This window comes from Podarcis cretensis, assembly GCF_951804945.1.
Source record: "Podarcis cretensis genome assembly, chromosome: 15".
Classification (NCBI taxonomy): Eukaryota; Metazoa; Chordata; class Lepidosauria; order Squamata; family Lacertidae; genus Podarcis; species Podarcis cretensis.
This window is the reverse complement of record NC_137185.1, coordinates 8,379,446-8,405,248: the sequence shown is the minus strand read 5'-3', so window position 1 is coordinate 8,405,248 and position 25,803 is coordinate 8,379,446. Positions and strand designations below refer to the sequence as shown.

Genomic DNA, 25,803 nt, shown 5'->3' with positions numbered 1-25,803 from the left:
TGAAAAAGCCCTTCAGAAGGTAGACTCTTTGAGAAGTTTTTTTAGTGCCTTTGCTATATCTCTGGTAACCTTCAGATACACCAGTGCTTTCCAGCAAAACAAAAGGACAACGCCCTCATGTTCCTGTGATCATGAACAAAGAGCCCCAGGCAATCTGTACATATAAAGAAGAGCACAAAAGCAACTCTTCAGCAGTTCATTTTGAGAGCTACATTACTCATCTAATATAACATGTTCCTTCTGCAGTCAGTGAAGGGGCATCCTATTGTTTTGATGCCTGCATGGTGCTTCCTTTGTATGAAATGTTTTGGAGAGAGGGGGCTGTGTGCATCCTGTAGATCTGTAGGTGCCCAATCCAAAAATTGGACATCCACCATGGAATTGGGTGTCCTAGAGTCCATAAAGCCAGTTCACATGTAAAAAAGGACACATCATATAACAATAGATTGCAGATCTATCCCATATTGGGAGAGTTTTCCTTCCACTCACCTTGTGCTAACTTTGCATGTTGTAAGGAAGAGAATTTTAGTGAGAGATCCCATTGAAAACTACAACGCTGCTCCACCTGAAGTGGTAAGGCAAAGGTAAAGGGACCCCTGACCATTAGGTCCAGTTGTGGCCGACTCTGGGGTTGCGGCGCTCATCTCGCTTTATTGGCCAAGGGAACTGGCATACAGCTTCCAGGTCATGTGGCCAGCATGACTAAGCCGCTTCTGACGAACCAGAGCAGCGCACGGAAATGCCGTTTACCTTCCCGCTGGAGCGGTACCTATTTATCTACTTGCACTTTGATGTGCTTTCGAACTGCTAGGTTGGCAGGAGCTGGGACCGAGCAACGGGAGCTCACCCCGTCGCGGGGATTCGAACCGCTGACCTTCTGACTGGCAAGTCCAAGGCTCTGTGGTTTAACCCATAGTGCCACCCGCATCCCCTATACCTGAAGTGGTACCGTCCTGCAAATATCAAAAATTTGGGGGCAAATTGTTTTTTTTTAAAAAAAAAAGCGCAACAACTTGGTCGGCCCTCACGCATGTTCACTTCATCAAATCTGGCCCTCTTTGAAAAAGGTTTGGGCACCCCTGATCTAGCCCAAGCATTGTTTACCTTGCCTGGCAATGACCCTCCAAGGGTTCAGGTGGAGGCTTTTCCTAGCCCTGCTTCCCAAATTCCTTCTACTGGACATGCCAGGAACTCACCCTGGGAACTTGTGCACACAGAGTCCGTGGTGTCCTGCTGAACTACAGCATCTGTGTATGAGCATCAAATGATGAAGCTGTCTTCTACCAACTCCAGTCTGTGTTCATCTCTAGCCCTCTGCTGTTTGCTTGACCAGCTCTTTCTGCACTCTCTGGCTGTGTGTTGAACCAGACACAAGCTAGGAGCCAATGACCCATGTAGTCTAATATCCTGTTCCCACAGTGGCTGACCAGATGCCTGGGGGAAACCTGCAGGCAGGACACAAGCACAGAAACACTCTCTACTCCTTTGGTTTCTGGAAACTGGTATTTAGAGGCCTTACTGCCTCAATCTTTGTTATTCCCTCCCACAAAGGGAGGGCAGGGACTCCAGATTAAAAATTTACAATAGATGTACATCCGCCCCTTTTCTTCCTTGTGCAAAACTTGGGTTTTTGTTTTTCATGCCCAGAGGCTTCCTTCCCTGCCCCCAACCTTTCAGATATTCTTGTTGTTTTTAGATTGTCCTACCTGGATGGTGCCAGTCATACAAAACTGAAAGCATCCTCGGATGCCCACCATTGCCACACCGCGATGACTACAATGCTGCCTTATGTGCCTCCACTGCCGGCACAAAGCACTCACTGTTAATTGTAGTAGCTGATGGTTGGTGTTAAGGATTTCACTTAAACAGACAAGAGCAAAGGAACTGACCATTAAGGACTCTTTCTCTCTTTTTCCACCTAAGCTCACTCTGGCAAAGTGGCTGTTTTGTTAGAAAACAGTGTGTTGGGCTTTCCCTAAGCACCTTGACAGGTTTCTAATTGTCTTTTTCTCCTACAAGAATGCCTTTCCTCCTCTGTTACATAAATAACATTTGCGGTTCAGTTAGCACCAGGCCCTCGCTTTCTTCAGTAAGTTTCCTGCTTTGCTGCCTAAGGCTCATTGGAACAAGTTAGTTTTACTTCTTGGTACTGGAAACCTCAATCTGGGACCTGCTGTGAGAAAAGATAGAAACAGAACCAAGTATAAAAGGTAGACATACACTTACCTGGAGGAGAGGTCAGCGAAGGGTTTGACTTGGGAGGTCTGTGATTCGCTAGCTAATCGCACCTCAATATTTGTCTGCCTTACAGTGGCAAACTCTAGATTCTGGAGTCTAGAAGGTGGGGATGTTTTTATGCATTGAAAGTGAATGTGCCTCTGAAACATGGTGTTTAGTTCTCCATTTAGAGAACTAAACCACAGAGATGACACATTTCCTTTCTGGTGTAAGTACCCTGTGACGTGTTAAGAGGGAGGGAGGGAGAACCACCATCTTGCCTAAATTAGACCTCCAGATTGACGGATAAAGCATTTGCTTTAAGGCAAGCCTGTTTCTCCAAGCAGCTGAGTACACTGCCACGGTCATCTTTTTCCCTTTTCTTTTTATGTAAATCAATTTGGTGGGGAAGTTGATTTATTGCAGGCTCCTAGAGCCTGTGTGTTGAGTCAACTCTTGAGTATGGAGGCAAAGATTCACTGTACAGTTTATTGAGATCTGTCTGACACTCAGACTTCCATGTAAATTATTGGTGTGTGTTTCTTTCCAGGGCTGCTTTCACATTTATTTTAATTGCCTGTAGGGTAATTACTTTTTTTAGCTGGCTAAATCTGGTGGGAGGTTTGGCCAAGCAACACCTGGAGGGCCACAATTTCCTCATTATATTTCGTAAAACTACAGAGAGTTCATCCTTTGGGCTAAGCGCTTCATTCTAGCCGTTTGTACACAGGACAGTTGAACAAATAATGGTGGTGATGTTCCACTACTCCAGGATTAGTGTACCTGTTACGCCTCCCTAAGGAATTAGATTCATTGAGTAATATCTGCAGCATATACATCTATCGCGCTCGGCATTTTAAGACGTTCTCTGCTGGAACGACTTTTCCTCCTGAAACAACAGCAAAGCTTTTAATTAAGTGTACGACTGCTTTACATGGGCTTGTTTGGTGTCCTGAAAGCATCTAAATGCCTCCACTCCTGTCCCTTCATCTCCTGCTATTCATTTGAGCGCTCTTAGACACATCCAATTAAGCAGCAGGATGCCACGTTTCAGCTCTTGGCAAATGAAACATCTGAATTATAATCCCATCAAATGGCGGGCTTGTAATGGAAATGCCAGTCCTAGCTTAATTAGGGCAGCACTGCTCTAATAAATGACCTCGTTTTCGTGTTTCAGCGCGGGCGTAATTTGAAAGTTTAGGGAAAGCAAATAAATCGGGGTTTGATGAAGAATCCTTGCTGAGATATGGTTGCTGGTTTGTTTTTATAGAGGAAAAGTTTAAGAGTGCCTTTAAGTGGGAAGGCCAATTTCGAAGTAATTGATGTGCTATTACTCCCTTTTGCGGCTTTTCCAGTTGAGAGGTTTGGAAATTTATCTGTCACTGTGCTTTTTGAAGGGAATGTTTTTGGAGTTGGAGGAGGTCCTATGGGGGAGTTCCAGATGTTTGTGCACCATAGGTTTCTCATAGTGATGGTGTTCAAGGACCAAAAAGCGACTCACATTTCTGAGCAAGGGTGGGAGACCTGTGGTCCTCCAGATGTTGTTGGCTTTCAACTCTGATCAGCCCCAAACCGCATGGCCTAGTGGTCAGGGATGATGGGAATTGTAATCCAGCAAAATCCAGTGCCAGATGAGGAGACTTTTTCAGGCTGAGGGCCACCATGCCTTATGGGCAGCCTTCTGGTTGCCGGTGATGATGGAGCAGAGGGGAAAGTGAGTGGAGCAGTAGATGTGATTCTTACCATCATACAGTAGGCTACATTCTAGCCACTCAAGAGCCAGAGGTTTCTTCACCCTCACAACTATCATAGGTCAGGGACACATTCCAGCCAGGCTAAAGCACCCGAGGGGCCTCAGAGCAGGACCAGTGAGGGGTGTGGCCTTGGAAAAGTCCCAAGGGCCAGATAGAGAAACCTTGAGGGCCACACTTGTACCATGGACTTGAGGTTCTCCATCTATGAAAAGCATAAATGTGTGTATCTCCTGCAACAAGGTCCATGCAATCTGGAAGACTACAATGAGGGTCATCAGTCTTTTTTGCATGTCATGTGCGCTGTTTCAACAGTTCCTGCCTCATTTGAATGTCTGAATCAGTCCTCAAGACTGAGCCATACAGTGCGTGAATGCAAACTTTGGTTTAATCAGACTGCAGTTTCCTACAAGGAGCTGCACGCAATCGCAGCTCTGACGAAATACAACCATGTGAAATGTCTGTTTCCAAACACCAGTGATTCACATTCATATATTAAAGCCTTCCCCAACCTGGTGCCCTCCAGGTGTTGTAGGGCCACAGTGCCCATCAGCCCACAAACAACATGGGGAGTTGTTGTCTACAGCATCTGGAGGGCACAACTCCTGCTCCACAGGATGACATCTTCAGATCTCATATAGTCACATTTCTTCTCCTTCCCAGCCCCTAGTCGAAGGATCCCCCCCCCCAAAAAAATAATTCAGATATGTGGTGAAATAATTATGGCCCTCCTGGGCCATCCACATCTCCCCATATTTGCCTTTAGTATAGCACCAGCTCTGTCTATAATAATTGCATTTATTGTGGCCTCTTCCTCAAGAGGAGATGAAAATTTCAGTGTTATTTCTTCCGTTCTTTAAAATTCCTTCTTGTCTCTAACATGACAGATGAGCAAAGTCTAAATTCTAATCACTGCTGTTTGTCCCTTGCCAACAAAGTCACCCTGGAGCTAATTCTTCTGTGCTCCTGTTTTCCATTAGGGGAAAGGGGTAATCTCTCTCTCACACTCTTTTTTTATTGCTGTTGCTAAAGACTCAAGCCAAGCTGCACCCTAACATTTCCCCCCTCTCAGCTATTTATTTTTCCTTTCTAGGTTCAAGACTGGCCAGATAAATGGTGATCTGCTGATATACCACGTCTTGTTAACTTTGAAGCCATACTACGCTAAGCCATATGAGATTGTGGTGGACCTCACTCACGCCGGCCCCAGCAATCGCTTCAAAACGGACTTCCTCTCCAAGTGGTTTGTTGTTTTCCCAGGACTCGCTTACGAAAACGTCACTGCTGTTTTCATCTATAACTGCAACTCGTGGGTGAGGGAGTACACGAAATACCATGAGAGGCTTCTGACGGGCCTCAAAGGCAGCAAGAGACTCATCTTCATTGACTCGCCTGGGAAGCTGGCAGAACACATAGAGCATGAGCAGCAGAAGCTCCCGGCAGCCACTTTGGCCTTGGAAGAAGACCTGAAGGTTTTCCACAATGCGCTCAAGCTGGCCCACAAAGACACCAAAGTTTCTATTAAAGTGAGTCTCATGCAACGCTGTGGTCTTTGCCCTTAGGGAATTGTGCCATATATACACTTAGGGCAGTGTGGATTCTCCATTTAAAATGAGCAAGTGCAGAGCGTTGCATGGCCCTCCAGATGTTGTGGGACATCTACTCCCATCATCCCTGACCACTGGTTGTGCTGGCTGGGGCTGATGGGAGTTGGGGTTTATTAAGCTTAGCTGTACAGTTGTATGCAGTTGTAAACAAATTATGCTTTATTGAAAGCTTTATTCATGCACAGCCATGCACAAGACTGCTTGCCTTGTTGTGACCAAGATTTCCTGATCAGTAACAGATTTTATCTCTGTCTCTCACCATCTCTCTCAAAGTGACTGACCACTTGCTAGAAATCAACCAGGAGAAATGTTAGCTTGCTAGTCAACCATTTTCTGTTCTAAAGTAACCAGTTCACACAGCTTTCTCCTGCTAAATATCTTGACTCCTTGAGAAGAACCCGATTTCAGAGTGGTTAGGATGTAGTTAATACACATACTCCCATAGAGATCGGTTGCCATCCTTTTTGGAAATGGCACATAAAGAATAAATTGAGCTTACTGTTAACTAATGAAATCCCTTACTCTTTTTAAAAGGAGGTAACATAACTGGGTTTTTTTTTTGGGGGGGGGGGGCTGTTGACCATGTTTTCTTTGTACAAACTAAATACCTTCCCATAGGTTGGTTCTACAGCTGTCCAAGTAACTTCAGCGGAGCGCACAAGGGTCCTGGGACAGACGGTGTTTTTGAATGACATTTACTATGCCTCTGAAATAGAAGAAATCTGCCTTGTGGATGAAAACCAGTTCACCTTAACCATCGCCAACCAAGGCACGCCTCTCACTTTCATGCACCAGGAGTGTGATGCCATCGTCCAGTCCATCATTCACATACGGACGCGGTGGGAGCTATCGCAGCCCGACTCCATACCGCAGCATACTAAAATCCGCCCAAAGGATGTGCCTGGGACACTGCTGAATATCGCGTTGCTCAATCTAGGGAGCTCAGACCCAAGCTTACGGTATGGATCTGTTAATTTCAACTGAAACTTTGTAACAGGCACCAGTTTCTTTAAGGGTGTTATTGGCCTTTTCTCCTTACATCCTGCTTTGAAGCATACAGGCTACAATTTAGCCGGTGGGTTGTATATGCAGCCAGGGTTCTCTCCTTGTGTATTGTGGATCACCTTTACATTCAGAGCTCTTTGCTTGCCTTGGTTAGTGTTGAAGCCCGATTGTCTCAGTTGCAGCCATTATGTAAAAGTAAATGCTTTTGAGGTTACTGAAACTTAATGCTATACAGTACAAATGTTTAGGATTCATATATACACTTGTATCATTTTTCAAGCCATTGAGGTGTTAACCAATTGACTTGTGAAGTATTTTAATAGACTAAGAAGAAGTTCTTGATTCATTGGTTGGCGTGTTTTAAACATTTCTTAATTGCAAGTACTTCTGAAAACTGTGTGGCAAACGCCATCTTGGAAGAGGCATTCCCCATGCTCTCTCGTTCATTCACAGGGGGGAAGGCCTCTTTTAAGGACATGCCCAAGGCAACCCATACACTATCTAGAAAGAAAATGTGCTCTCTTCTTTAATTGTGTTCTCTGGAGGTCCCTAGGCAGACTAATCTTCAACGGATTAGAAAGATATTCTCTGGTAACCAAACAGGGTTAACAGGAAAGGACACCACGTGGAAAACAGCTTGATCTGGGGTTTACTTAACTTTTTTATCAACACTCCCCCTCCCCCTAAAAAATACCCCAGCAGCCTCAGAACCACTCTGGATTTAAAGTGGCTGAACCAGTGCATGAAGGTATACTCACTCATGATGGAAACACTAGAGTTGATCCTGGAAGCCATGAATAAAGGCAACTTCATGTTGTCTACATAGCTGACCTTTCCTTTGCCTGTCGCATATTTACCAAGCTCTTGGTGAAAGTGATGGTGCATCTCCACCCACAGCGGTATGGACAGTCTCATTTTTCCCTAACTTAGACATCGTTGCAATCAAATCCCCAACTTCCTTCAAGGAAGAAAGGATGTGGAACAAACATCCTTATAGCTTTATAATCAGGGTTCCACGAGCTTATCTTGATGCAGCGGATTCCACATCTGGGGTCTGGACATTGTATCACCAAGGACAGAGCATTCCTGTCAAGGGAATGACAACCAAAGCTGGTGAACATTCCTACCACCCTGTCACAAGTTGGCCCATTGTAGGCGTGAGATAGTGACAAAGCCTTCAGTGACAAAGCACACCAGTTTTGTTTGTTTTAAACTGTTCTTAATATCACATTTTTAAATTTCTGTAACCTGCCCTGGAATCTTGTGGTGAAGAGCAGATAAGAAATTGAAACCGTAATCCTGTTTTCTGCAGGGTTTTGGTGTATGAGGGAACTCCTGTTCCCAGTCCAAGAAGGACTGAACTCTCTGCACATCAACTGGTGTGTGTTTGTTCAGTCCTGCTGCCTGTACGGATTGGCTGTGTGCACTACTTCTCTAAGGGGGGAACTGTGCATGCAAGTGAACCAAGCAGGATTGAACCTCCAACCATCGGGTGATGTCACTTGACAGCCAGCAAGTGGGAAATGGCCTTGTGGGCCAAGTTGGAACCCCCAGTAGGCCAGTATTGGCTCACAGACCAGAGGTCCCCCCCACCCCGCCTGCTACCCCTGTTTTAGGGACAGGTTAGTTCAGGCATAGGCAACCTCGGCCCTCCAGATGTTTTGGGCCTACAACTCCCATGAGCCCTAGCTAACAGGACCAGTGGTCAGGGATGATGGGAATTGTAGTCCCAAAACATCTGGAGGGCCGAGGTTGCCTATGCCTGGGTTAGTTTTTTATTTGATTTCTTATGAGTTAGGGTCAGTGAACTGCTTCCATAGTCTGGACTCTCTCTAGGGCTAGAGGAGAAGTACTTCCCCATACGGCATCATTTCCTGCTGGCCCTGTCTGGTGATCAGAGGAGGTCCGAACAGTCAAATACTTTTCTGCCCTAGAATATCTAAGAAAGGAATTACGGGAAGTTTAGATCTCCCTTTTTCTCGTATGCCAGTTTTTGTAGAGTTAATTAGTTGATTCACCAACAGATGCACATATAACTGATCAACAAATATTTATTTTAATTGAGTTCTCCCCCCCCCCAAACACACACACAGATATAGATAGATAGATAGAGAGAGAGAGAGAGAGAGAGAGAGAGAGATTTCCTTGGGATTTAAATTTGGGGTTTTTGCAATTGATTAATCCTACATGGTAGCTGGAGCCGGTGCTACAGTCCAGAGAGCAACCCTGGTTTCAAGTGTTATGAAATTGTGTTTTTTTAGTAAAGCCTTTTAGTCCCCATTGATGAAAGATTCTTTTTTTTAACTGTTTCCCTTATTCTTTGTTGCAGGTCTGCGGCCTATAATCTTCTCTGTGCCTTAACCTGTACCTTTAATTTAAAGATTGAAGGCCAGTTACTGGAAACTTCAGGTCTGTGTATCCCTGCCAACAACACCCTTTTTATTGTCTCTATTAGTAAGACTCTGGCAGCTAATGAGCCCCACCTCACCTTAGAGTTTTTGGAGGAATGCATTTCCGGATTTAGCAAATCTAGTAAGTAGATACACTTGCCTTCTGCTCTTGTTCTGACAATGGAAAGGTGTTGGGTTTGGGTAGTCATAAATGGAAGTGTTTCCTGGTTAGTGTTTTTCCGATCAAGTTCCTCCTTGCACAACCCATAGCAAGTCCATTGGTGCCCATTTCCAAATGTAACAGACTTATCTCTGTCCTAATCTGGTGCCAGGCAGTGTTATGATACAGACTGCAGTCCGTGAGTGCCAAGGACGACGCCAAGCCGAGTTTATTTTATTTGAGTAATCAACCATGTCTTCCTGGTTTCTTGCTTACAGGGAAAATGCACCCCCCCCCCCGGAAGATTGAACCAATTTTGTAAAATAAACTTTGCTGTCCAATATTAAAGTGTGTTTTTAAAAACGGCTCTGTCTTTACACTAGCGGTCTGCTGCCTCTTCTGAAATTAAGCAGAGGGCTATGAATTGTATCTGACAATTAGCCCTATTCAGAGTAGACCCATTGAAATGAATGGAGAGAGCTAACTTAATGCCATTCATTCCAATGGTCTACCCTGAATAGAATTCAATTGGATGCAACCCAATGTTACCAGGACACACCTTGCAGAATTCAAGTGAGCCTCTCTTAACTTGCCAAAATAAGATGTTTACGTAGGGCATAGATTATGACGTCAAAGGGATACAGTGTTAGACTGCAGGCTTTCGTGCTGGTTGGATGTTCCTGAGCCCATGGATGTTGGCCTTGCTTGTATATAAATGGCCATGTGAAGATTGAAATCTATTGTCTCCAGCCCCGCCACCCTCTTTTGAAGGGCTGCCTTTGAGTGCATTATATTGTTGTTGTTGTTTGTTTACATTTTTCTGTCACTTTATACAGCAGAAAAAGCCTCAAAGTGACTTAACAAGATAAAATACACCAGTTAAGAGTAATTTAAAACAATGAACAATGCAATATACGTAGAACCGGCATCCAATAATATATCAATAGGGCAAGTCCTACCCATCTCACTAATAAATGAACACCACCGTAGGAGGCAACTTAATTACAAGAGGCCTGAGTAAACAAAAAGGTCTGGTACTTAAAAGACTTGGCAATGGTGGCTCTAGTCACAAATCCCTAGAGATAGCATTTCATGGGGTGGCGGGGACTAAATAGACCAGTTCTCATGTGGTTGCCCTTCACATGAAATGTAATATATGTTTAGGCCTTCTGGTCCCAGTCCATACATTGTGGTATGTATGCCCCTGTTTTTCCAGAGAGTTAATCCATACTTCCAAGGGGTCTGTTTGCCCCAGCAGAATTGCCAGCTTTCTTCAGTGCCACAGCTCAAACTGCTATTGAAAACCCCCTCCATTTTAAAGTTAGTTTGCCATGCAGCATGGGAAGATGCACTTCAAGAAACACCCATCCTAAGTCACCTTTGGCAGCATGCAGAAGAACTATTTGCTCTTCTTTGGATCCCAGACGTCGTTCCTTCTTTCTAGTACCGTATTTTTCGCACCATAGGACGCACTTTTTCCCCTCCACAAATGAAGGGGAAATGTGTGTGCGTCCTATGGTGCGAATGCAGGCTTTCGCTGAAGCCTGGAGAGCGAGAGGGGTCGGTGCGCACCTACCCCTCTAGCTCTCCAGGCTTCAGGAGAGCCCCACCGCCAGCCCCACAAGCTTGGGGGACAGCGGGGAGGCGGAACGCCGCCATCCCGCTGTCCCCCAACTTGGTTAGAAGGCTGGCGGGGGGAGAAGCCAGCTCCTCCCTGTCGCCAGCCCCGCAAACTCGGGGGACAGGGGAGAGGCGCAGCGCGCCCTTCCCGCTGTCCCCCGACTTGGCTAGAAGGCTGGCGGGGGGGAGAAGCCGGCTCCTCCCCGTCGCCAGCCCCGCAAACTCGGGGGACAGGGGAGAGGCGCAGCGCGCCCTTCCCGCTGTCCCCCGACTTGGCTAGAAGGCTGGCGGGGGGGAGAAGCCGGCTCCTCCCCGTTGCCAGCCCCGCAAACTCGGGAGACAGCGGGAGAGGCGCAGCGCGCCCTTCCCGCTGTCCCCCGACTTGGCTAGAAGGCTGGCGGGGGGGAGAAGCCGGCTCCTCCCCGTCGCCAGCCTCGCAGACTCGGGGGACAGCGCTGGGCTCCCGCTGCTTGCGGAGACATGCCTGCATGCTGAAGCCTGCGCGCGCTGAGCTCAGCGCGTCCAGGCTTCGCAGACCTCTCCGCAAGCAGCGGGAGCGCTCCCACGGCTTGCGGAGACTGGCCTGTTTCGGGCCTGGGGTCGGGGGAAGCTCGAGCTTCCCCCGTCCCAGCCCCACGCCTGGGGGGGAAATAATTTTTTCCCCTTTATTTTCCCCCCAAAAAACTGGGTGCGCCCTATGGTCCGGTGCGCCCTATGGTGCGAAAAATATGGTAATCTTCATTGGACAGTGTTATAGGATAATAACCTTGAAAACTTTTGCACAGAATTCTGCCTATTCTAAGGGAGAAACGCCCTCTCTGAGACCTCCACACGTACTACAATATGTATGTATTTTATTTCAGGTATTGAACTGAAACACCTCTGTCTGGAATACATGACCCCCTGGTTGTTGAATCTGGTCCGCTTCTGCAAACACAATGACGATGCCAAACGCCAGCGGGTCACTGCTATTCTCGATAAGCTCATCACAATGACCATAAATGAGAAGCAGATGTACCCTTCCATTCAAGCCAAGATATGGGGGAGCTTGGGCCAGGTATTGTCTTTTTTATGTTGCAGATCTTATCTGTTTATGGGAGAAACAATGTCCTTAACAGTTGGTTAAGTATTAATTACTAGAAGGTTTGCTTCTAGTCTTGCTAGAGTCACAAATAAAGATAAATTTACATCTACCTTAAGTGTTTGCAATTCATGTTAAATATCCAACTCTTGTTATCTTTGAACCATCCCTGCAACATCTGTTGTTATTTTTTGCTGGACCTTGGAGGAAAGGGGCTCAAAATGTCATATTCAGAATCTTTCAAAAAAGTAAGCATCCAGTTTGAAACTGTTGAGGGAGATCTGTTGAATCGGTTGATTTTTTACGGTTTCCGTGTTTGATTCTGGCTTAGGTATGCAAATGTGGCTGGTCTTGAGAAAGCCATTTATTTTAATAGTGTAATAAATTGTAATATTACTTCCGTTTGGCCAGCAGGACTAGTAGAATGGGTTTAGGCTCCACCTTCTGGTCAAGGAAGGAACAAACTCTTTGGAAGTAGGCTACTCCCATCATCCTCTCGTTTGCTTCTTTGTTGTTGTTGTTGTTTAGTCGTTTAGTCGTGTCCGACTCTTCGTGACCCCATGGACCAGAGAACGCCAGGCACTCCTGTCCTCCACTGCCCCCCGCAGCTTGGTCAGACTCATGCTGGTAACCTCGAAAACACTATCCAACCATCTCGTCCTCTGTCGCCCCCTTCTCCTTGTGCCCTCCATCTTTCCCAACCTCAGGGTCTTCTCCAGGGAGTCTTCTCTTCTCATGAGGTGGCCAAAGTACTGGAGCCTCAGCTTCACAATCTGTCCTTCCAGTGAGCACTCAGGGCTGATTTCCTTCAGAATGGATAGGTTTGATCTTCTTGCAGTCCATGGGACTCTCAAGAGTCTCCTCCAGCACCATAATTCAAAAGCATCAATTCTTCGGCGATCAGCCTTCTTTATGGTCCAGCTCTCACTTCCATACATCACTACTGGGAAAACCATAGCTTTAACTATACGGACCTTTGTTGGCAAGGTGATGTCTCTACTTCTCAAGATGCTGTCTAGGCCTGTCATTGCCCTTCTCCCAAGAAGCAGGCGTCTTTTAATTTCGTGGCTGCTGTCACCATCTGCAGTGATCATGGAGCCCAAGAAAGTAAAATCTCTCACTGCCTTCATTTCTTCCCCTTCTATTTGCCAGGAGGTGATGGGACCAGTAGCCATGATCTTCGTTTTTTTGATGTTGAGCTTCAGACCATATTTTGCACTCTCCTCTTTCACCCTCAATAAAAGGTTCTTTAATTCCTCCTCACTTTCTGCCATCAAGGTTGTGTCATCTGCATATCTGAGGTTGTTGATATTTCTTCCGGCAATCTTAATTCCGGCTAGGGATTCATCCAGCCCAGCCTTTCGCATGATGAAGTCTGCATATAAGTTAAATAAGCAGGGAGACAAAATGCAGCCTTGTTGTACTCCTTTCCCAATTTTGAACCAGTCAGTTGTTCCATATCCAGTTCTAACTGTAGCTTCTTGTCCCACATAGAGATTTCTCAGGAGACAGATGAGGTGATCAGGCACTCCCATTTCTTTAAGAACTTGCCATAGTTTGCCATGGTCGACACAGTCAAAGGCTTTTGCATAGTCAATGAAGCAGAAGTAAATGTCTTTCTGGAACTCTCTAGCTTTCTCCATAATCCAGCGCATGTTTGCAATTTGGTCTCTGGTTCCTCTGCCTCTTCTAAATTCAGCTTGCACTTCTGGGAGTTCTCGGTCCACATACTGCTTGAGCCTTCCTTGTAGAATTTTAAGCATAACCTTGCTAGCGTGAGAAATTAGTGCAATTGTGCGGTAGTTGGAGCATTCTTTGGCACTTCCCTTCTTTGGGATTGGGATGTAGACTGATCTTCTCCAATCTTCTGGCCACTGCTGAGTTTTCCAAACTTGCTGGCATATTGAGTGTAGCACCTTAACAGCATCTTCTTGCCTTCGTCTAATTCAGTGGTTTGCTTAAGTTCCCTTAATATTTCTCCTCAGGCTAGTCCTTTGCTCTGTTTCTTCCCTCTTAGCTCAGCTCTCCTTGTTCCTAACAATTTGCTGCTGTTGGTGTTCCCTTGTGTCTCTGGATTGCTTCAGGTCCCCCCCCCTTGTTTTTTTTTTAAATTTATATCCCACTCTTTGTCCCAAAGGATCCCATATGCTAAGCATTCCCAACTTGGGGGTAGGAAAATCTATGAGATCACCTGTTGGTTGGTTTGACAAAATTTGTATCTTACCATTAAAAGTCTTGCATTTCCAGGTCACCCGATAAGTAGTAAATGCAAAAGTGCCATTTAAAAATAAATAAATGGATTATTAAAATGAAGCAAACTAACTAACACAGTACGCGCAAAGAGCAACAGCTTGCTTGCACAGGTAGATAGTCAAAGAAGATTGCTCTAAGTAAAAATGTCAGCATGAGACTTTTTAAAAAAAAGTATGGGAAGTGCCCTTACCTGGAGTCTAATTGATAGCTGCAAAGGCACCCAGCAGCCTTCTCCAGGGAGAGCAATCGAAATGCAAGAACCCATCACGGGAAAAAGGCTCTTTCCAGTCAAGGATTGCGGTGGACGGATGGCAGATTGTTTGTGGAGAGCCTCCTGTGAGGTTCGGCTGAAGTTCTTATGTTAACGGATGCAAATGATTCATTGTCTTTTACAACAGATTACTGACCTGCTTGACGTAGTGCTGGACAGTTTCATCAAAACCAGTGCCACAGGGGGATTGGGATCCATCAAAGCAGAGGTTATGGCAGACACAGCTGTAGCTCTGGCATCTGGAAACGTGAAATTGGTTTCCAGTAAAGTAAGTTCTTCTCTTCCTTAACCAGCTTAAACCTAGTGAACTGTTTTGACACTGTCTCTACACATCTGAAAAGAAACGGTATGGTCGTGTGAAGTCATCACTCCCTGCCCTCCATCCTTCCTTATATTAATCTAAGAAAGCTGCAAACCATAAGGGAGGTAGTTCCTAAAGAAGGGAATGGTTAGCTCCCTTCTCTGTCCTGCTTTGTTGGGGCAGCAGGCAGAGCGCAGGATAATTCCTACAGAGGCAGCGCAACACTGTTGGCTGTGTGGTAGTCAGTTCATGTTGGTGGATATGGCACTAAAACATTAAAATATAAGATGAGACCTGCTAGTTCAAACCAGAGATCTATTTAGCCCTACCTGTTGTCAGCCAGATGTTCTGGGAAGCGCACAAGCATGACTCTGAAGGCAACAATCCTTCCTAGCTGTAGGCTTTGTTACAGTTGTGAATGGGCACTAATTTCAGTGGTGAGTCCACTTGTAGAAGCTTAAAGGTAAAGGTAAAGGTACCCCTGCCCGTATGGGCCAGTCTTGACAGACTCTGGGGTTGTGCGCCCATCTCACTTAAGAGGCCAGGGGCCAGCGCTGTCCGGAGACACTTCTGGGTCACGTGGCCAGCGTGACATCGCTGCTCTGGCCAGAGCCAGAGCCAGAGCCAGAGCCGCACACGGAAACGCCGTTTACCTTCCCGCTGGTAAGCGGTCCCTATTTATCTACTTGCACCCGGAGGTGCTTTCGAACTGCTAGGTTGGCAGGCGCTGGGACCGAGCAGCGGGAGCGCACCCCGCCGCAGGGATTCGAACCGCCGACCTTTCGATCGGCAAGCCCTAGGCGCTGAGGCTTTAACCCACAGCGCCACCTGCGTCCCTTGTAGAAGCTTAAGGTGCTGTTTATTTATTTAAATATACATGTTCTGTGCTGCTTGTCATCCCAAATAAATTTCAAAGCAGTTTACAAAGACAAAATAATAATTAAAAGCATGTCAAATAAAAAAACCCATAAAGTGTCACAAATACCAACAATAGTGTAGAGCATTCAGATTCTCTTTTTCCCTTTGAGTACAGCAATGGTTGGTTGGCCCTAACATTGGTCATAAAGCCATCCATCAGAACATATTTTTTCATGAGGTGAAGAAAGGCTTTTCCATAGCCCTGAACAAACCTTGGTGCCATTTAGAGCATGTATTTTGTGGGGTGAGAAATCAGAGCAAAGCAGATAGCCTGCGTGAAGCATTCGGGTGAGGGGACGGAAAAGCCGGAACAACTCTTGATTTGGCCACTGTGCATGTCAGTCAAGGAAGGAAAATGTGGGGTTGCAGGGAAGAACTAGTCCTGCAGCTATAAAGTCTGCATCGGTTCCTCGTTGCAGGTACACCTGTACGTGCCTTAGCAGGTTAAGCCCAAAGGCTTCCTGGAAGAGGTGTGTTTCAAGGAGGAACTTGAAAAGAATCCTATGTAGGATTAACAGTGGAAAAGAAACCTAAATGTCAGGATACGCACCAACAGCTGTTGACAAGCACAATGTCTCTTTCTTTGGGAGTCTCGGACTCTGTTCCCCTGTCCCTTTCCCCTCTTGATGGTTCTCTCAAGCGTCCCTCAGGAACACCTTGTCCCTCAGGCGAACTGTGATGCTACCTTTTGTTGTTGTTCTGAACGTAGAACGCTCCTTACTAAAAGTGACTGGTTGCTCCCTTTCAGGTAATTGGAAGGATGTGCAAAATAATCGACAAGACCTGTCTGTCTCCAACTCCTACATTAGAGCAGCACCTGATGTGGGATGATATTGCCATTCTAGCCCGTTACATGCTGATGCTGTCCTTTAACAATTCACTCGATGTGGCTGCACACCTCCCCTACCTCTTCCATGTAGTTACTCTGTTGGTGGCCACCGGTCCTCTTTCCCTTAGAGCTTCCACCCATGGCCTGGTCATCAACATCATTCATTCTCTGTGCACTTGTTCACAACTCCACTTTAGTGGTAAGTCCTTTACGAGATGGTTTTATTGACTGAGTTGATCTCTCCTTTACACTTGTACTTTGTTTCCTAGCAGCTGACCTTGGGGCAGATTTAAAGGGTCAGCAGGGTCCAGTATAAATTTTGGGTACGTCAAATGTCTGTATCAGTGATGAGCAGCTACCTGCTGCCTCTTTCCATCCCGTCTCTGTTGTCCCTACATTTCTCTCTCTGCTACTTGCAGGAATTGTGAATGTCTCCCTCCTAAACACAGTGCTTTCTTCTCCTGCTGCTCAGCTGTGCGTGAGCCTGCCTGCCTGCACATACCAATCAGGACCGGGATTTTCTAGGAGCCATCAAAGTAGGGACAGTCCTGACAGCAAGGAAGGGGAAAGGCTTTGAGAGGCCTTATCTGGGTCGCAAGATACCTGTTGAGGAACAAAGATCTAGGCTAGTGCACACAAATTATTTGAAGAATCAGGTGCGATTATACAATATATCCAGTGAGTGTGACACTCACTGCATTAAACTGAACATAGGAAGGCAACTCAGTAGTGATGGGTTGATTTTAGAGTTGTCTCATCAGCTACTGAGCCATTAAGGTGCTTGAACATGTTCCTAATAATTGTTGGAGAAGTGAGTTAGATACCACAGACATTCCCTTGCTTAAAAATCTAATACAAGTAAGTGATGTTGCATAAGCCCTTTGAATTATAGCCAGTATGGTAGATCAAACTTTGATGTACAGTGTTGTGAAACTGTTTAAGGTAAGCAAAAACCAAACAAAACCCTGCGCTCTCTATTTTAAATACATTATATATCAAGAGAGCTAATGGAACCTGTGCTCCATATTTGCTGACCGAGCTATGTATGACCTCTAGCTCTTCCCCTGTAGCCCTCCTTTATCTTCTCCTCCTCTCTCATTTTCCATGTAGTCTCACTATACAAAGCTGCAATTTAGACTTGGGGGCTATATATTTTGTGTTTTAATAGAGTGAGGTTTTAGTGTTGCATTTAAAATCACACTGTGAGGTCTTAGGAATGCTAAGATCAGTTTGCTCCCGCTGAAGGCTCTACAAGCATCGTAAGGTAGAACAAAATTGACTGCCTGTCATGACCGTAAATTAGGGATGCATGTAGTGTTGCCATCGGGTTTAAAAATAAATTGTAGGGCAACCTTTTGCTTTTGTGGTTAAAGAAGAATACAGTGTAGAGATCAATAGCTGGAGCGAAATGTGGAGCATTTAGACAATTCTCAATCTCCCATGGTGGGTAAAGCGGTCTCCACATAAGAGGCAGTGCCACTTTGTGATGAAACAGAATTCCTCTGCCCAGGGTAAGATGCTTCCCTGCTCTGTTTACTCTTACCTTTGCTGATCTGAAGTCACCCAAAGTTTTCCACTTTGAGCTCCTACCTTGCCCCCTCTTCTCAAGCATCCAGTGTGACCTTTTTTTTTTTTTTTTTTTTTTTTTGGCTCTCTGATTCAGTTACAAGAGCATACCTGCCTTAAAGCAGGTCAGACTATTTCAGCCCTGTGTTTAGTAACTCACCTGGTAGCCAGAGGCGAGAAGGAATTATGTGTAGGCACACAAGTGGGCTGCCTGGAATCTGGCTGCCTGGTTTCAGTATTGGTTGAAGAGCAGTCCCTCAACTTCCCTCTGCCAGCACACATGGTAGGATGCAATTTTTATTTTCTTTGCTAGTTTACTAAGAGGCTAGTATTCAAGGGTTTCTGTACTAGACACTTTGGGAGGGGAGAGTGTCCTCTCCTGTGGCCAGCATGAAAATTCAGAATGCTAGCCTCTTATCCAGGTGAGTAAAAATCATTATTTGCAGGCTAGTAACTTTTGCCTACTTATTTACAAGGCTGGGCTGTTTGTCCCATCTAACCCCAGTATTGTCTGCTCCAATCCTCCCCAGTCTCGTGTCCTCCAGTGGTAGTTGGAACTACAACTTGGGCAGATTCGGAATCTTACTGGTTGTTGACATCGCCCAGAGCTGGGCAAGTAAAATGAGGAGAACCATCAGAGGCATGACCATTATGGAAGGACATTGTTAATGGTTTTACTTTATTTCAGGCCAGGTCCTAAAATAAGCACTTACCATAATATGTACGTTGTAGTGGCATATGCGTGTGTATGTTTGCGATTTAATCTAAACAGATGGAATGAGATTTGAAGTACCTGTTTTTACTTCCTTCAACAGAGGAGACCAAACAAGTGTTGAGACTGAGCTTAACAGAGTTCTCACTCCCCAAGTTCTACTTGCTGTTTGGCATAAGCAAGGTGAAGTCGGCAGCTGTCATTGCATTCCGATCCAGTTACCGGGACCGGTCGTTCTCTCCCGGCTCCTATGAGAGGGAGACGTTTGCACTGACTTCTCTGGAAACGGTGACAGAAGCTCTGCTGGAGATTATGGAGGTATGATATGTGCAAGGCACACCATGAATGTGCCATCATCTGTGGGTTGAATTCAGGGTTGTAGTTGGTACTCAGTTAAAACTTTGGTTGGTTGTTTCTGGACAGGACAAATTTTAATCAGTGATGCCAAGAGTTAGTACATGGGCTTGTATTTGGAGGGAGCAAGAAAGAAAATGTTTCAAATGACCTTGCTGACAGTGAATGGCAGCTCTTGGCTTAGTCAACACATGTAGCAGACTCAGGTGGTAGTGGATTGTACCACTCCCATAATCTTTGACATAGGCCATGCTGGCTAAGGTTATGGAAGTTGGTGACCGCCAACATTTGAAGACCACAGGTTCCCCTTCCCTGCCTTGTACCTTAGTACCTCACAAAGGACACCTTTGTGGATAACACCAAAAGTTGTCTGTTAACTTGGCAGTTAAAGACAGCAGGCAATGTATCCATAGGAAGAAAGCTGTTGTTTACTAATTACTGGAATGGGATCATAGAATAGTAGAGTTGGAAGAGACCATGTGGGTCATCTAGTCTAACCCCCTGCAATGCAATAATCTTTTGCCCAAGGTGGGACTCGAACCCAAAACCCTGAGATTAAGAGTCGAGCTCTACCAACAGCTAATTTATACGTCTTATATATAAGGCAATTATACGTATGTAATGTTGCATTTATTTTTGCTTTATTTTAAAAAATAAAAAACAAGCATCAGAAAGAGAAAGCGAACACACGCCTGAAATTTAATATTGCTTTTACCTTAACGTTGTTTGCTCAGACACTGTTGCTTTTGCCTTTCTCCTCCGTAGGCATGTATGAGAGATATTCCGACCTGCAAGTGGCTTGACCAGTGGACGGAACTAGCTCAGAAGTAGGTCATTTTGCCCCCCAACCCCAAGCTTTGGTGGCACCCCTGTGTTTGGTGGTACCCCTGTGTCACATTTGCTATTCCTTCAGCCATCTCCCACCCCTATCCGATTTCACTGTTGGCCTTCTTTTAGTCGGTGGCCTGCTTGATAGCTGCTTTCCCTCCTCCACAGGTTTGCATTCCAATATAATCCGTCCCTCCAGCCAAGAGCCCTGGTTGTCTTTGGCTGCATTAGCAAACGGGTGTCACACGGACAGATAAAGCAGATCATCCGGATTCTTAGCAAGGTATGTACCCTCTTTTCCTGTCCACTGTTGCTTTTCTTTTCATGTAGCTCTTATTTCCAGGCTAAGGCACTTCAGCCCATTGAAACGCATACCGTCTGGAATGCAAGCAAGCATTCAACTCCTCCTGTGAAACATTTCAGTGCTGTTCAGTACACTGCAGTCACAGAAGGCTTGAAGTCGTCGTCTTTTTCCAAATTTTTTTTATTCATTTTATAACACAAATAAACAACACAAACAGAAAAACAAACAATACAAACAAATTCTTGTCTTGTCCTTATTTTTTCTAAACATTGTTGGTGGGCTTCCCCAAATCCCCCCCTATCTGATTTTCATTTTACCTCATCTTTAGTAGTTACATATATAATAATTTCTAACCGTTATTTTTTTTTATCACACTTACTTTAACCATAAAAATCTTCACATTTTATTACTTACAGATAATACTATTTTAAAATACACTATCTTCTACTTCTTAACCCTACAGCCTATATCCACTTCCAAAGCTATTCTAAGATTTAAATATTTACATATTTTTTCAAATATTCCTTAAACTTCTTCCAATCTTCTTCCACCATCTCTTCTCTCTGGCCTCAGAGTCTCCCAGTCAGTTCAGCAAGTTCCATATAGTCCATCATCATCTCTTGTGCCTTTCTTCGATAGTTGGTAAATCTTGTTTCTTCCAGTTCTTCGCTAGTAATATTCTCACAACTGTTGTGGCATATAGAAAAGAAGGCTTGAAGTCTTGTGGCCTTTTCGTGGCACTGTCTGAGGAGTTATGGTGGTTCAAGGCACCCAAAAAAATTTAGGGGTGCTTGTCTGCCCCCTCACACTTGGATGTGCTTCTCCTGGGCCTGGCACTACTACCTAGAATGCTTGAGCTTGTGGCATCTGCCACGTTTTGTGGCAGTGGGCATTTTTCCCATCACATTGTACTTTAGCTGTCAATAAGTTCGCCATTGTGGTTGCCCAGGATTACACTCTGCTTAGCTCACAACCCAACTCTGAAAAACAACCCTGGATCCAACCCTATTGATGACACTTTTGAAACAAGCCCATAAATGAGAAACTGACAATCTGTGGAGGGGGAAGCAGGGCTTTCAGGCTACATGAGGAACGCTCCTCTCAGCGGCTTCAGTTTTCTCCTAGAGGCCTTAAAGGATGCATCTCACAGTTGGATCTGTCACTGTGTGAGTGAGTCAGAATGTGAAAGTAGTTATCCAGCTGCTGTATATTGCATAGTCCAGCAGGAGGCCAGTCTGCTATCCTATTGCTTTACTGCTTGTGTTGTAATGATAGGCACCCTTACCTCAGAGTAAGACCCATTGAAGGCAGTGTTACTTCCTTCTAAGTAGATATGCTTAGGATTCTGCTGCTTGTCTATTGTTAACATATTAGATCTTGTAATGCAAAAGTGGGCCTAAAAAGATTGGTGAGGGCATTCTCAGGATACTGCCAAAGAGAACAGCTAGCTGTGAATTACAATAAAACTGAAGTCATGGTGTTTTCACGAAACTATAGGGCACATAGATGGTATATGGATAATCAGTTGATCGAACAAGTACTTCGGCCTTATTTTTCAGTCAACAGGGTCATCAGAAGTATGCAAAGAAAAGGAGTCTCAGAGCGCCAAAATCCTGACATGCTTTTTCCATACAAAAGGTGGCAATCACATACCAACAACACTTGAAGTGTTTAAAGCTAAACCCATCACAGTTATTATTTGGGGCTCAGATTTGGACAGGCGCTCATCTTGGATCTACAGAAGCTGTTCATTCTAAGTTCCTAAGGCAATTTTTTCCTGTTCCGTCCTGTGTTCCAAATGCTTCATTGCGCTTGGAGGCTAATCTCCCTTCTGTTGAATTACAAATTTGGTGCAAGACATTTAATTATTGGCATTGCTTAAATTTAAACCCCACTGGTCTACTACTCTTAGTATCACAAGATTATTGTCAACCAAAATCTTTACTTTCCTGGTTTATCACAACAGTTATCAAAGCAAATAATTTAATTAGACAGCACCTATATATCGAGTGGCCACAGTAAGGAAATTTTGTTCATGGTATGATTATTTTGCACCTAGTCATTTTGACACATTGGCACCCTATTTGCAAAATTTAACAGTTCCAAAATACAGACATGCTTTCACTTTCACAATATTGAATATACTGCCTTCAGCTGTACTTGTGGGTCGATTTCAAAAAAATCCACTGGGAAAATGGTTGTGTCCCTGTGGAGGTGGCAGTATTGAGTCAGTGGCTCATGTGCTTCTGGCTTGCACTCTTTATAAAGAGTTGAGGAGTGAGGTTATTACCCTTCTGTTATTCTCCATGCCGGGTGGCTCAACCATTGCTACCATGTCCTTTCTTTTAGTAGATCAAGATGATCAGGTGACAGCAAAAACTGCAAAAAAATAAATAAAAAATAGCAGGGGCAATTAGAATAAGATCTATTATTTGATTATTGATTTAAACCTCCAGAACATATTTTGTATAGTTAAGTTTTTACCTCTATCTTCAGTACATGGATTTTTGAAAAATTTCTATGGCTTGTGGCTGATGCAAATAAAGATTCTTCTGATCTTGTAATGGGCTTACTTGTATATCCAGCTGGTTTTCTGCTTAAATCTTTCAGCTGGGAGGTACCTTTGTTGCTTCTTTGTTCCCAGAAGGGGAAGTGCCATAGCTCACTGGCAGAGCACCTGCCTTGCATGCAGAAGCCCTAAGGTTCAATCCCCAGCATCTCCTGGGAGAGGCTGCTGTCTGAAATCCTGATGAGCTGCTGCCCGTCAGTGTAGACAGTACCAGGCTAGATGGAGCAATGGTTTAAGGCATCTTCCTGCATTCCATATTTAGGCTAGAGCTGCATGCTACTGGTACAGCAGAGAGAGGCTGTGGTTGATCCTGAATGGGACTGTAGAACAAATGAGTCCAAAGCAAAGTGTTGTCATCACAGGACTCAATCTTCTGCACAAATAGGGGAAAATTGTGGCATAAAGAATAGAAAGAGCAGAGGGGAACAGATAGACCTTTCGCTCAGCTGTGAAAGGGATCAATAAAGGGAAAAGATGGGAGCAATTTGTAGACTAACAGCTTGATGCTAGAATGAAAATAAACATGAAAGCATTTCTGAGGGGGTGAAACTCTAGTTTACATGTGGGTGAGAGAGGTTCACTTTAACAGAGGCATTTGTGATTGACAGAAGCGGGAGGTGGTTGGAGAGTAAGAATGCAAAAGGAGAGACTGAGCCTCAGCCTGGTATTTCAGTGTTATTGTTTTTACTATATTTACATAGCTGCCCAACAAAGCATATTCTGCAATATAAAATATTAAATAATAATAAAAACTAAAAGCGCAGATTTTAAAACTAAGAGGATGACTCCATGAAACATACGTTATTGAAAATGCCTGGGGGAGCAACAAGGTCTTCAGGTGAACTTCTGCAGGAAGACCGATCCATGTAACTAGGGTGCCACCACTGAATAGGTCCTCCTCTCCTTAGTGATATCCCACCTTGTGTTATTGGGCAGGGGCAATGCAAATCAGCATTTAAAATCTGGAGCAAAGAGAAGGGGAGCCATGCCTTGCAATTACAAGCCAATCCTCTTTTTTTCCTTTCTTGATTACAGGGTCTCGAGAGCTGCTTAAAAGGCCCCGATAACTACAATAGCCAGGTTCTAATAGAAGCCACGGTCATAGCACTGACCAAGCTGCAGCCACTTCTCAATAAGGTAAGCTGCCTCGGTGCTCAACAGCCTGTTCTGCATTGCTGTTTGCAGCAAATACAAGGTGGTTCGAATGAGGAGGCTCCGGTAGCTCAAGTGCAGGTCTTCCACCCGTCTTTCCTCTCTGAACATCTTCTTTGTTGAAGAGGAATTTTTAAATGTTGCTGCTGTACATATTTGGCAGATGGGACTTAGTATGGCCTGGCTTAAGACACTGTGGCCTGATGTCATTAGGACCATTCCTTGGGTTTGCACATTCTCTCCCTCGCACATTCTACTTCTTCGCCTTATTTCTTGGTTCTCAGCAAACCATGTTTTCTGTTCTGTTTGAGAGGCAAACTACGGTTTGCGCTAATGGTAGTTTACTTGACTTGGTCATAATCAGGAAGTTAGGGAGGGAATCAGAGCACCCACAGGCGGGGTGGGGTGGGGTGTAGAGGGGGTGTTTGAGTCCGAGATGTGGCACCAACAGCTAAATGCTGGTGATTTTGAGTTGGTTGTTTAGCAAGTAAGTGCCTAGCATGTTTTCAGTCTCTGACAGCCCAAGCCCAGGATACTGAAGCACAGTTTGAAATGGAATTTAGGATTCCATCTTTTCTCAGAGCTGGTAATTGTAGCTTCCTTGTTTTGATGAAATGGGAAACTGTGGTTAGAGACTTCCTGAAGAGAGTAGCTGTATGTGTGGTCAAAAGGCTGTTTGGCCACATAGAATTGTAGCATTGGAAAGGTCCAACTCTCTGCAATGCTGGAATCTCAGCTAAAGCATCCATGCCAGATGTTCATCCCACTTCTGCTTATAAACTTCAAATGAAGGAGAATCCACCACCTGAGAGGGCCCATTCCACTGTCCAACAGCCTTTGCCATCATTAAGTTCTTCCTAAGGCTTCCTAAGGGACGCAGGTGGCGCTGTGGGTTAAAGCCTCAGCGCCTAGGGCTTGCCGATCGAAAGGTCGGCGGTTCGAATCCCTGCGGCGGGGTGCGCTCCCGCTGCTCGGTCCCAGCACCTGCCAACCTAGCAGTTCGAAAGCACCTCCGGGTGCAAGTAGATAAATAGGGACCGCTTACCAGCGGGAAGGTAAACGGTGTTTCCGTGTGCGGCTCTGGCTCTGGCTCTGGCCAGAGCAGCGATGTCACGCTGGCCACGTGACCCGGAAGTGTCTCCGGACAGCGCTGGCCCCTGGCCTCTTGAGTGAGATGGGCGCACAACCCCAGAGTCTGTCAAGACTGGCCCGTACGGGCAGGGGTACCTTTACCTTTTACCTTTAAGGCTTAGTCAGAATCTCCTTTCTTGTGATTTGAGTCCATTGATTTGGGCCCCAACCTCTGGCACAGCAGAAAACAAGCTAGCTCCATCTTGCATCTTTATATATTGTGGCTTACTGAGCCTCAGCATATTATCCAAACCAAGCCAACAGGTACACAAATGTGATTTTCCCCAGTTTGCATATATTATACCAGTTATAGGCCCCCTTTGGCTTCTAGGGTTGTTTACATTGCAAAATGAATCCAGTGTACGTGATGAATGCAGCGTGTGACTTTCTGCTTTGGCTGTTCATCACAGAAACAAGTTTTGCATTTCAACCTGGTGGCTTTTCCCTTCCCCTGTCCAGGACTCGCCTATGCACAAGGCCCTCTTCTGGGTGGCCATGGCTGTTCTGCAGCTGGACGAAGTCAGTCTGTATTCAGCAGGCACAGCTCTCCTCGAGCAGAATCTCCATACCCTGGACAACCTTCGAGTATTCAATGACAAAGTAAGTCAGCCACTTGTCAGGAAACATCAACACACACACACACACCTGAATACTCTTTAGTCGTGCCGGCAATTGGAGGTGAAACTTGCTTGAAAAACGGTGCGTCTTTCCTTTTGAGTGATAACTTGAGTGTTGAGAATGGAAGCAATTCCCCCACCCTACTTCAGGTTATTTAAAACAGTAA

At 45.2% G+C, this 25,803-nt stretch overlaps 2 protein-coding genes across 7 annotated transcripts in view; one reads left to right on the top strand and one right to left on the bottom strand.

Annotated features, from left to right (window-relative positions):
- EVI2A (ecotropic viral integration site 2A) overlaps window positions 1-2,584 on the bottom strand; it is a 199,145-nt gene extending 196,561 nt beyond the window's left edge. For all 3 annotated transcript variants that reach the window (XR_013833548.1, XR_013833549.1, XM_079955852.1), the window contains exon 1: window positions 2,227-2,584. The gene's annotated coding sequence lies outside the window, so the exon portion shown is untranslated. The remainder of the gene's footprint in view (window positions 1-2,226) is intronic.
- NF1 (neurofibromin 1) overlaps window positions 1-25,803 on the top strand; it is a 162,184-nt gene that overhangs the window by 110,772 nt on the left and 25,609 nt on the right. For all 4 annotated transcript variants that reach the window (XM_079955334.1, XM_079955336.1, XM_079955335.1 and 1 more), the window contains 11 exons: window positions 5,062-5,494; window positions 6,194-6,534; window positions 8,910-9,112; window positions 11,614-11,807; window positions 14,483-14,623; window positions 16,323-16,602; window positions 18,785-18,999; window positions 19,801-19,862; window positions 20,032-20,146; window positions 23,772-23,873; window positions 25,479-25,619. In XM_079955334.1, coding sequence (XP_079811460.1) covers window positions 5,062-5,494; window positions 6,194-6,534; window positions 8,910-9,112; window positions 11,614-11,807; window positions 14,483-14,623; window positions 16,323-16,602; window positions 18,785-18,999; window positions 19,801-19,862; window positions 20,032-20,146; window positions 23,772-23,873; window positions 25,479-25,619 — 2,227 coding nt within the window. The remainder of the gene's footprint in view (window positions 1-5,061; window positions 5,495-6,193; window positions 6,535-8,909; window positions 9,113-11,613; window positions 11,808-14,482; window positions 14,624-16,322; window positions 16,603-18,784; window positions 19,000-19,800; window positions 19,863-20,031; window positions 20,147-23,771; window positions 23,874-25,478; window positions 25,620-25,803) is intronic.